The sequence below is a fragment of the Lepisosteus platostomus genome, chromosome 12 (assembly GCF_059453375.1).
Source record: "Lepisosteus platostomus isolate fLepPlt1 chromosome 12, fLepPlt1.hap1, whole genome shotgun sequence".
Classification (NCBI taxonomy): domain Eukaryota; kingdom Metazoa; phylum Chordata; class Actinopteri; order Semionotiformes; family Lepisosteidae; genus Lepisosteus; species Lepisosteus platostomus.
Genome location: NC_142622.1, coordinates 42,995,535 through 43,010,087, shown reverse-complemented (window position 1 = coordinate 43,010,087; position 14,553 = coordinate 42,995,535). Strand labels below are relative to the sequence as shown.

At 39.2% G+C, this 14,553-nt stretch overlaps 1 protein-coding gene across 7 annotated transcripts in view; it reads right to left on the bottom strand.

The window, feature by feature from the left end:
* Positions 1–14,553, bottom strand: part of rbms3 (RNA binding motif, single stranded interacting protein) — a 359,271-nt gene that overhangs the window by 21,291 nt on the left and 323,427 nt on the right. For all 7 annotated transcript variants that reach the window (XM_088602080.1, XM_088602079.1, XM_088602081.1 and 4 more), the window contains 2 exons: positions 11,270–11,366; positions 8,097–8,147 (listed from right to left, as the gene is read on the bottom strand). In XM_088602080.1, coding sequence (XP_088458206.1) covers positions 8,097–8,147; positions 11,270–11,366 — 148 coding nt within the window. The remainder of the gene's footprint in view (positions 1–8,096; positions 8,148–11,269; positions 11,367–14,553) is intronic.

Here is a 14,553-nt window from a genome sequence, read left to right as displayed (position 1 = left end):
TGTGACACACAACATGTGACACAACGTGTGTCAGAGGGTAACAGCTGATGGGTGAATGAAGCCCTAAAGGAACTCGTATACATGTGTTTTTTAAACAGTGCAAACCTTCGTCGGAATTCATGAATTTTTCAGGGGGCACACTCATGTGCTGAGTTAAAAGCCCTGCACTGCAGCCAGAGGGCACTTAAACAAAATCCAGGAGGACATGAATGTGCAACTCATGACTGGCAAGAGGCTGTCTATTTTTTTAAAGTCCTGAGAAATCTGAAAAACTGTATTTTGAAGATCAAATGTTTGAAGTAACAGACGTTTTTATCCATCAGTGTACAGAGATCTAATCCACACTTTTCTATTTGGTTTATTTTGTATACGCACCCCACTGGTAATTCTGCAGAGGCTGTTTAAAAAATAAATTGTTCAGACATTTGCTGTCAAAAGTACTGCATCTCATCCCCACATCAGAACACCACTCCATGCATCTGAGAATGGTAATATTTCCCAACTGTGTGCACAATAATTCCTTATGGATTTGCATGTTTCATTTCACAAAGAAAGCCAGGAGCTGATTGTACCTATAACTTATTCAGTACTGACAAGGCTTTTAAAATAGGAAATGGGAAAACAGAATAACTCCACAGCGAAATTCACCGACGTGTCAGAGAGGGCTAAGCTGATTTTTCTTCTCTTTTTGAAATACAAGCAGGGTAAATGCGATACTTATAAAAACAACATTAACCTTGAGAAGCAGTGGGGCTGATGGAGAGCTGTAATTCTCAGCTGGTGATGCTGTTTTTCGTTTGGGTAGATGTTGAGAAAGACTGGTTTTGTAACTCTTGTGTAAACCACATGTACTGTACTGTAGATGCCTAGGAAGGAGCTTTAAGAAAGGTGACGCACTGAAAGCAATTGTGCAAAAACGACTTTAATTAAACAGAGCCTGGCTTACTGATAGAACAGACCGGTAGTGAAAGAAACAGACCATGTTTCCGCACTGAACATATGGCATGTTTTAGCAGGTCTCGGCTAATGCGAAGCTACATACTGTATGAATCAATTAAAGAATATACTGTATGGAACACAAACACTGAGCATCACAGTGTAAAAAGGACAAGACACAAGACAGGCAGGGATTTGGAGTCCTTTTCAAGATTTCTGAAAGTTAATGTACGAAAGGCACATTAAATCGAAACTCTAAAAACTCATTGATAGTGTAGCTTTAGCCATGGGCACGCAAGGCGGGCTGGGAACAGCGCCAGGGGGTGGCGCTATGGGACTGTATAGAGTGGGGCGGAGGCGGGGAGACAGTCTCTTCCCTCCCCTCTCTGTATTAGTGTAGGCGCCGTGCTGTAACCCCTGTCCCTGTGTGTGTACCTTTCCCCGGTTCGAGTTAATAAATGTGTTGTTCAACCCCATTCCCTGAGTCCCATGCCGTACCGAAACCCGCGGTCGTTACAATATGAAACATTTTCCCCATCTTTTTATGTTTACTGATTAGGCTTTATTAATATTTTTTTTTAGCATCATAATAAACTGACTCCTTAGATTCTGGGAAAAGAAAACAAATTGTTGACTCCTGAACTAAGAGTGTGCTGGGGTTTGTGAGGCTGTCACTTTTTTCAAGCTCCGGATTTCCTAATTTAATGATTTAGACATTTAGGTTTGCCTATGTAAAAAAAAGAGAATTAAGACTCTAATTCCAATAGAATTGCAAATGATGACTGTGTAATGGAAAGATTTGCATTTGCTGCAAACTAACCCAGGTAAAAGGAAAGCCAGAATTTTTTCTTTGAGTCCAACAGTTGTTAAAATTAGACAAATTAGATATGGCCATTCTCTTTTTAATTTTACATGAACTAACTGGATTCAAGACTACTGGCTCAGAATGACCTTATTCAGTAACAACACAATATACAAAAAGCAGTACTTAGGATATACTTTGCTGTACAGTAGGATGTTGTATTTGCATTCATTTATTCATTTTTGAGCAATTCATTCAGGTTCAGGTAAATTTAAATTATTCTTTTTGAGCAGTACAGTACTGCATTGCAATTTTTTTTCACTGCTGAACTTCATATTTCGGTAATTAATCTCAATTCCCTGTACACATACAGTCTAACTGCTCAACCCGGCAGGGACGTTTGGAGTGTCTGTCCCTGAAGTTTGTTCATAATCTTAAAAAAAATTAAGAAACATGTGATACATTTGCAGCAGAAGCTAACAGACAAGGTACTTTAGCGCCTTTGAAAACAATGCGCTATTTATTTCCCCTTTTTCTTCTCCTTCAGTTTTGTGTTGCTGAACAAGACAGACATTTAACCACAAATAGAAGTCGAGGCCCCCTCTCTAGCTAGGTCTTGATAGTCTACTGCAGACTTTATGTTTGACAGTTTTAAAGTGTGGCTGCGATTCTGTGTTTAATAGCAGAAGCAGCAGCTGCTTCGTTTCCCTCTTTTCCACACGTTGAACCCTACACTACAAATCAGACCGCAATTACTTCTTTCAGACAACTTCACATTGCTGTCTGCCAAAAGACCATCTGCATGCCCCACGCCTTGATGTGACTTTCCACCACAACAAACGGATTTCGGATTAGCACCCTTTAGTGTTTTACTGCAGAAGTCGTATAAAACTGACTCTTTATTAGCTATCCAGTACAGGGCATATGAGAGTCTTTTACTAAACTGTTCATTTAGTAAGACTTAAATACCTTCAAGAAGGTGCCGAGCGTATATGATTCAGGAAAGGAATATGGAGTGAAGCTATTTTGAAGAGCAGTGGCTTCTGTGTCAAACATATTAATGAGAAATAGATGTAACAGGTTTAGCTGTTATGGGCTTATCTGCTAAGCAGACCGTCTTGGCCCCTGGATGTTTGATTCCCTCGCTCTGTTCAACAGCCACAGCAAACCTTAATGGCTTCAGGCACGAGGCTTTAGTGTTGTCAGTAAGAATGTCACAAAATCACACGTTAGTGTTGTTAAAGAAATCAATATGTATTTGAGACAGCGAGTAGGAGAGCCAGGGTCTGCGCATGGTCCAGAAACGGCCAAGTGATCGATGCCAGAACATGACTCCACCGGGAGGGAGATCGGTGACTTGCCCTGTGAGGCAGAGCTCAGACCTGCATCATTCCAGGGAGTTTCAGTGTGAGGCTGTGACGTTAATCATTTGCTGTGGCCCTTAGTCTAGTGCCTGCATACTGCAGAGAATCAGAATTTAAGAGCCTTTTGCAGCCTGTGGAATGTGGAGATGTCTTAATGTGAAATTTAATAACAACTTTCAACCAGCCATGAACAGGATTCCTCACCACATCCATGCTGTAGATGAAATTCCCACTTGGGGCTGATCAAAGCAGCGACAGATAATGTTTCTCCTGCTTCCATCCAGCAGCAAAGAGAACAGCTTTTATTCAAATAGAGGTCTCACACGCTTGCGTTGTGCTCCTCTACATCCCAATTCTAACTGACACAATCGACATGTGATGACAAGTGATTTTCATTTCGGTTTTTCCAATTATTTTCTGCATTTTGTACATTTTCTCGAGGTTAGCGAGGGTTGCACATATTTCCCTCTTTTCTATGCAGCATTGTGATTGGCATTTTTAGTGTTCCGACATCATGATTCAACGAAGGCTGAGACAATCAGCTGTGCCTCAGATTTTCCATAATGGAGCCTGTGATACAATTAACAGATATGAAAAACAAATAGCTGAGCAAACGAAAGCAGCTCGGGTAGAAACAGGAGAACATCCGTAGAGAAAGTGCAGTGTAATTTCAAGGTTCGTTTTTTCACAATTGGCGCTCTGACACCAGCTCCGCAACACATCTCACCATAGCAAATTAAGCGGTAAAGTCTGTCTTTTAGAGGGCGCTATGACAGGGACAGATACGACCTGCACACCTTCTTCCAGTTATGGGCACTATCAAAAATGTCGAACAAGGGCCAAAAACTGGACAGAACATGAAAAAACATGTTATAACATTTTATCCAAAATGGTTATATTCAGCTCCAGGAGTACGCAATATGTAATATGTTGGAATAAAAGCAGATGGGAAATAGCATACCTATGTTAACAATAACATATTAATTAATCAAATCTGATCACGCTCCTCACCCTACCTCTGTTATAAACAGTTGAATTCTCTGTCCCCCTAAGTATGAGTTAAAGTGTACTGCCTGCCTCTTTCTACAAGAGTTCCCCTCTCCCCCTCTATACAGAACACGAAAATTGCTTGCACTTGCAAAGAACACATACATTCTTTGAACTTTGTGTTTTTATCTGTGCCTCCAAGCATCCTTACAAGCATACTTAAGATGAAGGTTTCCTGTTTTCAGTTTTGCATCTTGCTGTGAAGATTACATGTTGATTCTTGACTGCAGAAAAGGTACCTTGAATTTATAAGCTGGATGGGAATTGTCACAGCAGTATAGAATCATTCTTGACTATAATGCCCAGCCTTCCTCTATCTGTGGAGAACAGCATTTGGCTTGTATGCTGTGTCATCATCTTTTAAATTGCAGGAAGCAATAAATAGAAGAATAAAGATGTTGTTTTCTCCTGTATCCTCTTTAAGATAAATACATACAGGATAACAAGTGAGACCAAATACTGTGGTCCTGGAGAGCCACAGTTCAGCTGTTTTTTTTTTATAGTCACCTTTAAATAGTAAATCCAAAAAACGCTTGGAAGAAAAACTCCATTGTGACCACTGAAGCAGGTCATTTCTTTAACTAAACCGTTTAGAAAACACCTGGGACAACATCGTGTCCCTTGCCATTTTTGGACGTTTCATCCATCCATTTTCTAACGGCTTCATCTGAATCTCGTTTGCTTGGGAGCCAGAGCTTATCCCGGCAAGAAACGGGAGAACACACAGTACAAACTCTACGGAGACGGCACCCCAGATCCAGAATTGAACCCAGGGCCCCAGCACTGCGAGGCAACAGCGATAACCACTGCACCACCATGCTCCCTAAAATGTCTGAAGGTTTTGAACGCTGGAGGTGGAATCTGAATCTGTCTTCCTGGAGGCGTTCAGCGTCTATAAGAGGGATTTAGCCCATTAAGCCATCTTGGCTCTTAGGATGTGTCGTTCTCCTTTCCTAAGACCCTTTAGTTTGGTGTGGTCTGTTACTTGGCTGTCCAGGCCAAGCCAATCTTTGGCATAAAATTCCTTAAATGTTTGCAATAAAACATACCATGGGATAACTAGAACACCAAGGTAAATTGCTGTATTGAATCTTTATCACTGGTTTCTTAACGTTTGCGATGAGCTAAATTACCGAACTCATACAAAAAAGAATGCGTAAAGTACATATAGACCCCTGTACAAATATTTTTGGATACAAAAACGTCCAGTATTATTTCTTTTTTTGAGTACTCCAGTTCTTCAGATTTATTGTATGTGAACTAACTAATACCGTTCTTCTCGTTCTGAAACAGAAAGCCTGTAAACACAGCTGACACCTGGAATTCCGTCAGGAGGAACGTGTTTTTCACACCTGGGCCTGCACGAGGAGGAAGAGGGAAGTGGAACTCCAGAATGGGGCCCGTGGCAAAATAAGAATCTGCTTTTCAGGCCTGGGAGGCGGAGACGGCAACTTCCAATCGGCCGTGTGCTTCCCAGATGACCCGGCAACCTTTGCCAACAGCAAGGAAAGTTGAGCAATCGCACTGTACGTCGCGCTTAAGCCAGGTTACACCTGAATAAAGTTTACACTGAAAAGGGTTCCAGCTGTACGTGCTCCTCTGACACACTTTCACATTCACGTTTTTCCACCCTATTTCCAGATAGCGCACTGGTGAATGATGTCTGCTCTGCAGGGTTCATCAGATTTAATTGGAGGGAAGCAGAGCCTACCTGCTAGAGAGCACACAGCACACAATGGAATGCCTCTCTGTCTCCCTTTCAACTTCTCGTCTTTCCACCATCTTTCATTACTTAGAACATTACTTTCTCCCCCCCCCATCTGTTCTAACCCTGTTCTTCATTCTGAGCTTCACTTTGCATTATATTCAGTATGGTTTAAATTTGGATAAACGTTTCATGGCTTTGAAAGGAATTGCTGCTGAACTTTGAAACGCAATCGGACATTCAGTCCCGAGGGCATTTATTCTCGAATCTAAGGAACTGTGATAACATTTAAATTGAAAAAGCAAGGAGAGTTCCCCCTTTCAGGAATTTTAAAAGGGAAGACAGATGCACGACATGCATGACATTCTGTATACATGTAAACAGCAAACAGCAAATGTGAAGTAAAAAATAAAATGACAGACAGGGACCTGACTGTAGGACTAGAATGAGGAAAATTAACAGTTATATGCAAAGGGGATCATTATTGTTATTGGATTTCCATTCTAAATGAGGTTTTTGATGGGCTTTGAAACAAATAATACCTGTTCTTGTATCAGAGATAGCCATAGTTCATCCAGAGTTAATACTTTCAAGTGTTATGAAAGGACTTACTGTATGTGTGGAGACCGACATGAAAATCAACTAAAAACAAGTTTAACACTAATAGCGGTGATATGTAGTGTATATCCACCATAAACATACATATTTTCATACGGTAGTTCTTTCATTTCATTTGGTTTAGTTATTAACCCTTCATTTGCCTGTTTTTGTGTTCTCTTTTCTCGGTTTGGTACTTACTATGTAATTTGTCTTTAGTACTTTAGTAATTAATAAATAAATAAAGAACGACCAGATCAATCAAAAAGGCTGGGTATTTGAAGATGAAGCAACAACAATGCTTGGTAAATTATCATGGATATTGTTATTCATCAATATTCTTTAAAAAACATTTGAGAAAAGCTTTGTGAACAGGAAAATTTCCCAAATAGCTTATGTTACAAATACCTCAGAAAGGGAATCTTTTCTGACATTAATAGTAATTTGTAATACACTGCAAAAATGGCTGTTGAGTGTATGACTGCCTTTGTTTGCACTTTCATTCATTTCTGCTGATTGGATATTTAAAGACATTCCTGGAAAAAAAAACAAAAAAAAACTTGCTCAAGTATTTCTTTCATGATGAAGGAATCCAAACAAACTTAAGATGTCTGAGGATCAGCGATGACAAATGCTTTCTGATTGGCTGTGGCAGAACACATTATTCAGCGTGGTTCGTTAAAGGCTAAAGTTTACTTTGGATTCCAAATTTACCATCCACCCCATCAAAATTTAGCATGCTGACAGTCTGTATTCTAATCCAGGCAAAATTGCTTTTCAGCAGTTTTAATACATCTCTCAAATCAAAACCTTCTGGGACACCAAGAGCAAACAGTACTATTTGTGTTCATCTTGTTCCTCCAAATAATTTGGAGGTCTTGTTGTGTAGGTGCTTTTGGGACACACGCAGGGGTGACCTTTAAAAGTTGACACCAAGACCATAAAACCACTTCCTCTTTGAAATCCAAGAATACGTTCCAGACCATAGTTCTCTGATAAAAGATAGATATTCACAGATAAAAGAGAGGAATCAAAAAAGAGGGGAAATTGTTATTCAATATCAAACTGTGCAGTGTTGGAATTTACTGTATAAGATTTCTGCCAAATATTTTGCCAAAACTTTTGATAATTGTATTAAAATATGTATGAGGTGACATTTTTGATAAATACAACCATATGTCTGAATATGCATACATAATACCCCTTGATACCAATGACACGGTACTGTCTCCCCATTTCAGCCAGCCATGATAAAAGGTAAAAGTAAAGAAAAGTTTCAAAGCCTTTTTGAAACTTAAATCATTATGCGTTCCAGTCAAACGTCTGTAAAGAAATAAATGTCTGCTGTGCTTGGAGAAGAATACAGGACCCATAATTAACACGGTGCAAAAGAAATCAGTTTGTCAGCCACCAGTGAAGTTTGTCAGTTAATGAGCTGGGTATTGACCATTATACAGTATAAAAGTAGTTCTAAAGAGCTTCAAAAGAAAAACAACAAAGCATTCGGTTTGCACTGTTCAATTCAGATATTTAGTCAAAATATAGATCCGAAGTGAAAGGAAAACATTGAATTTCAAACAGTTAAGATGTGAAAATACAATTTGTGAGTAAGGAGGGCAGGGAATGGAGTTATTGTTGAACTTACTGTTGGTTGCATAACATATGGTTGATGTGGCATCCATGATGTACTCTGGACCTGCGTGTAAAATGCCCATCGTTAGTAAAACAGCCTGTAGCTGGACAAAAAGTGTAGAAGGCAGGAAACAATTGACTCAGGTCAGTGACCGTTAACATCGGCCTTCAAAGAAATGTCCGTACCAGAATTCTTTCATCTGCTTATTTCATTTCCATTTGAACATGATGGTAAAAAGAATTTTCTTGTTTGAAAATCTGATTTCATAACGAGCACGCATTCCACTAAATGACCTTGCAGTTACTGATTTATGTCTGTTTTTTTTTTTTTTCAGGGCAGTGACAGAAAATGAACATAAAAAAAATCCCAAGTGAGTATCTTGTGGAGAGCAAGTATTGATGTTTCCTCCCAAAAATTCCACTTCAGTGTGAATGGAAATGACCCCTGCGTGATTTCTAGACAGCAGCCATCATCAAGATTCCACATTTTTGTCACAGTGTTTAAACTACCTACTACAGTTTAAGCAACACAAAGCTAGGTATGAATAAATGTATTAAACCTTTCAACACAGTATCATCTGCTCATATTAGCATAAAACAGACAATGGCAGCTTTTGCTCTATCAGCAGTTGTTATCAGTATTTTTTAAATGTATTGATATTTGACTCTCTTGAGGTGTGGAAAATACTGTTCAGTATTACTTATTAAGCAAAAAGTACAGAATTTCTTATATACTGTAATTTTGTCTTAACTCTGTGACTCATTCAGTATGCATTTTATGTGGGCTCTAGTCTTATTTTTCATCTGTTAGATGTGGGTTTCAAACTGTTCAGCCTGTAAAATTCATTGTTTTCCTTCATTAACATTAATGTGGTTAGATATTTATCTATACTTTTGTAAGTAAATATTTTCACTGTAACCACATAAAATTGCATGTAGATCATATTGTAGGGACATGTCTGCAATGTGTTTAGAACATGAAATGCTTTTGTATTTGTGTGCACAGAAATAAATAGTTGTACATTAAATCATATTGTGTATTATAATTGTAAACTAGCTCTGAATCATGAAAAACATTTTAATTGAAGTCCCAAGAAAACACATTCTTCTTGTGCTCAGAGGTATAACTTACACATAACAGCTAAAACTAAACCAAAGAATCTGCACTTAATAGAAACCAAAAACTCAGTTAGAGTCTACAAGAATTCACTCACAGGTGATAAGAGCAAGTAGGAAAAAAACAGATGAGAAAACATGACAATATTGAGGTCTTAGATTTATTCAATGTACTACATTTAATTTACAGAGGTCCCTAGTCTCAGTTTATTTGTCATTTTTCGTTCTTAGTTAAAGCAAGCATGCAAATATCATGAGAAATTGAAGACAATAAAATAATCTTTACTTTGTAATGGCTGCCAGAAAAGTAATGCAATTTTGTCAGACTTTGCTATTACGGCCCGTCTGAAACGCTATACGATATTATTATACAGAATTATTCAATATAATCAACAGCAGCTGGATTCACTTTGATGGTTTCTACATGCAAATTAAACATAAACAGTACCGACAGAAATGTTGGAGAATAATGCAGGGGGCCATTGTCATCCATTCTGAAATGACATGGCAAATTGACCTGTTCATTGGATTTTCAAAATGTTATTAAATAGGTATTCATCTTCCACCATTTTAAGCAGTGAGGGTTTTTGAAAAATCCTGAACAGTCAGAGAACAAAGCTGTATTTCAAAGCTGACCCTTTGGCCAATTAGCACATTAACGACTGGGTAGAAAGGTCTCCACTTCCCTGTAGGTTTTCTTCTATTGAAATAAGATTATTCATAATAAGATAATAAGATTAGAGACATGCTGAAGTGATCGTATTATAGAATTGTTGTTTCGCTGAAATCAGATTTTTTGAAAGTTTTACTCACCTTTAATTATTGGCTCTGCAAATAAAAATACCTTTATCATGTTTCAGACTTAATGCTTCTTGCCAGTGGTATGTTTCAGGACTCGCATCTTCCCACATTGCTTGATGTGATCTTAAGCAAATGATTTAGGTTCATTTTAACTTTATGCATGTCCCTATCGAACACAGGGACAAAAGGCAGATCCCTTTAAAAGGTGTGGTGCATGTGTTGCAATGCTAGTGTGAGCTTTTTCGCCACTAGTGATGTACAATTTTAGCTTTGGGGCAATACTTTTTTATATTCCACCATGCAAAACATATCTTTGCAGCTTATATGGGGGGGTGCATTAACACAAGCTGCACAAAGGTGGGTAGGTGGGTGAGTAAAGGTTTAGAGAAGCACACAAAGTACTAGAGACTCAGATGGTAAGAAGGAAAGACTGAAAAGATTACTAGCAGGGCTTGCAAAATGTGTTTCTCCTGACACATCTCCACTTTTTCGCTTCAAAACAGTCACCTCACAGTGCGTGTCATTGAAAGAACAATCTACTGTACAGTATGTCAATGGGCAACCCAAAGACACTAATCTTTAGGTCGAATTTTCCTCACTCTTCATTGACTTCATTTACCACAGAAATGTCTATTCATCCATCTACGTCCATCCGTTTTCTAACTGCTTTATCCAACATGGGATCAGGGGGAAGCTGGAGCCTATCCCAACAAGCAACAGGCAGAAGGCAGGACACACCCTGGACGGGACACCAGTCCATCACAGGGCACACACACACCCACACAAGGGCCAGCTTTCCCAGAAGCCAAGTAACCCACCAGCCTGTCTTTGGACAGTGGGAGGAAACCAGAGCGCCCAGAGGAAACCCATGCAAACACAGGGAGAACGTTCACCCATCAACAGAACGAGTACATTTAGAAAAGGCAAGGTACAGGCTGCTTTTCGTTATTAGCTGTTATTTCCTAAGGTGAAGAGACCCACATCACATAATGTCATAGGTTAGAATACACATCACTTCCAGACAGTGAAGACAAGGAAACTCTGTATTTAATATCTTGTTTTGTACATTGACCTATCTGTTATGAGCACCTCCTTGTTTACTCTTTGGATCCCACCAGGACTTTGTTTCTGCTTTTTACTGCCTTTTTTTTTCGACTCTACCCGCAAAACGGCTGTGAACTCGCAACGTGCTTCCGTAGCCCACAAAGACAGAGACCGAAGACGCCCTCGGCTTCCCGGCTTGCGATTTATCTGCCGTGTTTTACTCACCTGATATGTCGAAACAGGAGAAGCAGCGATGAACGGCGTGATAGATGTGTGTGCAATCATACGATTTGTAGCAATACTGTATGGTGAGGAATAGAATCTGGGGATGAGAACAAAGAAAGAAGCAATATGAGAACAGTTTTTTGTCAATAATCCTTAGCCAGCACAGACTGGCTCTCATTTGCATTATATATTAGAAACACTGGAGTGCAGTCTATTTTTTCCCATGTTCGAAGGCCAATAAATGCCCTGTAGTATTAACTGTTGTTACATATTTAAAGCTCCTTTAACGATTTGTGCATTCAGTATAGTAGCCCCTTCCACTGTAGGAATGCATAACGTGTTCAAAAGAAAATGCATATAAACAAACAAACTAATAGTATGTACACCAATAATAATGTATATTACTATTAAACAGTTATCCGCAGAACAGGCTCTGCAACAAAAATATATCTTGTTATAAGAATAAAGCTAGATTTTCTCTTAATGGTTAATTCATACAGTTTGCTGAACAGCAGCTGTCTCCATATTCACTTTGGAGAGGAACTGACATCAATATTATTTTGACTAACTTATTTTGAAAGAGCTGGAGTTTATTTGAAGTGGTGCAGTTTCAAAAATAAATTTAAGCTACGAGTCAAATTCTTAACTGTATGCAATGCTCAAATTGGGGGTAGGTTTTAATTATGGTGTATGCTTGTTCGGTGCTGATTCCAAACAGATTTCCCGGCTGGACACAGTAAAACATCTTGACTAAGGGACACGCCCCAGGCCTGTCACCATGTAGCCCAGTTTCCTCCCTGTCTCCTCATCATCCAACACCCAGCTCACTCACATTATACTAAATTGGTGACAATCAATGCTATGCCTTTTTTTAGAAAGTACATGAAGTCAGAACTACAGCGTTGTGCACTTTGGCAGTGGGGTGGCCCACAGGGATCATGGAGGAAGCAGGTGGCGTGGGCACTTTCCCAGTGCCAGGTTTCAGTGCCTGGGAAGAATTTCCATATGTAGCACATTTACACCATGACAACATCTGAGCTTCCAGAAGAAAAGTCTATATGTGTACTTGTGTGCGACAGAAAAGAATCCAGAAAATGGAATTAAATAAACCAAGGCCATAGGGGATGAGAATGAGAAGGCTCACAGGTTTACTGCAGTAATCAAAAAAGATCACTTTGTTGTTAAATCAAACAGTATGAAAAGGCATGTGTTGTACATAGGTACTGTATTTGCCCATTACAGTATGTGGTGATTTTATTGCCAAGCAAATATTCATCTCCACTTCAGAAATGTGCTAAAACAGGCACATTTATCCAGCTCTCTCCCTGATATCCACCTATTTATGTTCTAAGTAAATCACTATGTTTGACATAATTGCCTACTGCATCATAACTAGCTACCGACTTTATCTATCCATGCTTTCAGAGAGCTTGTTTATAATCAATAGGAATAGGCAGGACTACATTTATTTCCTATCCCTATTTCTCTAACCTTTCATTTATTACTATTATTGCTACATTTTATTGATTTTCTATCCCTCTAAAAAATTAGAGACTATGTAGAACACGAAGTGCAGCGCTTTATTTCTTATACACCGAGCACCAAAACGAACTTATCACTTCCAACTGTAGCAAATTTACAAAAGGTATCATCAGGAAAATAATACTATACTTTTAAAGCACTCTTATGTTCTTACATCACGCGGGTTAATACTCAGCTGATTAACATTTCTCGTTAACAGGGTTCATGAACATGTGGCCACCACTGGAAACAACACACGTTGTACAACTGCAGTGCATGTTCTGCGTCAGAATCTCATGGAATTCTGTCCCACTGCTCTTGTAAAGCCTGGGTAAGAATGTGCCTCTGCAGTGGTCTGTGAGTCTTAAAGGCCACACCTCCTCCCAGCTCATCCCACAGACATCGAAAGGAGCTCAATGATGTGTCAGGCATCTGCCGTTGAACTGGCATTCTCACCCAGCAAGAAAGCTGTTGTTACATAATTGAATGAGGGCATGTGTTGTCCGGCTGGACTGTTGTCACATCACAGGAAGTGATGTCACAGCACAGGAAGGGCACAAAATGAGCTCTCAGTACCTTATCGATCGAGCACTGACATTCAGACTGTCAGTAATCGCTACAAGTGGAGTTCTGCCTCACTCACACTGACATCCATCAGGGTGGTCTACACAAATCCCCGATTCATACTGTCGTTTTAGAGGACTTGTTCCTTCTCTGAGGATGAACATTCTCTGAACATGACTCCTAACTATAATATACGCCACAAACTGTTCGCTCACTTACCAATACCCCCTTGCACTTGATGCAAAGCTGAATATAACAAACACTTAACAAATTCATTTTGGCAACATTTTAGCAGGGAACACGTTCCTCACCGGCATATTGCTGATGTACAGACAATCATGCGGAAGGCATATCCTCACAGTAAGAACACCACAGGGGCTCTCCTTTAATATGGCAGGACCCCAGAAAGTGTTTCCAGAATTCTACAATAACATTCATTATGTTATTAATGATAACAGAATAGGAGAACGCTAATAATCCTCTGCTGATTTAATCATCCAAAGTGGGCTTGAAAGGCCCTCAAGTGATGCCGTGCTGAACCTTCTTCAGACTGAGTAGACCCATAGAGCCCAGATGCTGACAGTTCTGAAAATGCATTGCCCTCTGGTATACAACCCAATTTTAAGAGTTTATGATCCTTTATAGAATATTATGTTTTCAGATGTGAAACAAATTTAACAATTTGCATTTCTGTGGTGTTTTGGTTGTGGTTGTGTCCATGGGGAACAAAACGACAGTAAAAATCAATATGATAAAATAGTAAAAGTAAATAAGTAATGAGGAGGTTTAAAATATATACAAAAATAAAATATTAAATATAAGCGCTTAAGATATTACAGTTTGTGATATTTAATGTATTCAGTATCACGTACCAATACACCAAACAGATAACTTTTCAGGCCTAAAGGACTGCTTAAGAACCTACAAAAATGATTCACATCTTTGATTATAAATATCACATTTGCAAACCATAATAGTTGTCACAGCTCTTGAACACCTAAAAAAATCAGTTTTATCAATCCCTTGCTGTGTCCACACTTCCCATGCCCAAATCGTTTCCTTTTATCCACAGCTCATTCAAGTTGCAGTTGTTTGGTATTTACCTCTATAAAAGTCACCAGCCAGCCCCAGTTTCCTCAGTGTTTGAGGCAGTGGTGCCCCCCTGTGGCCAGATAAACTCCTGTGAGCTCACAGTACTG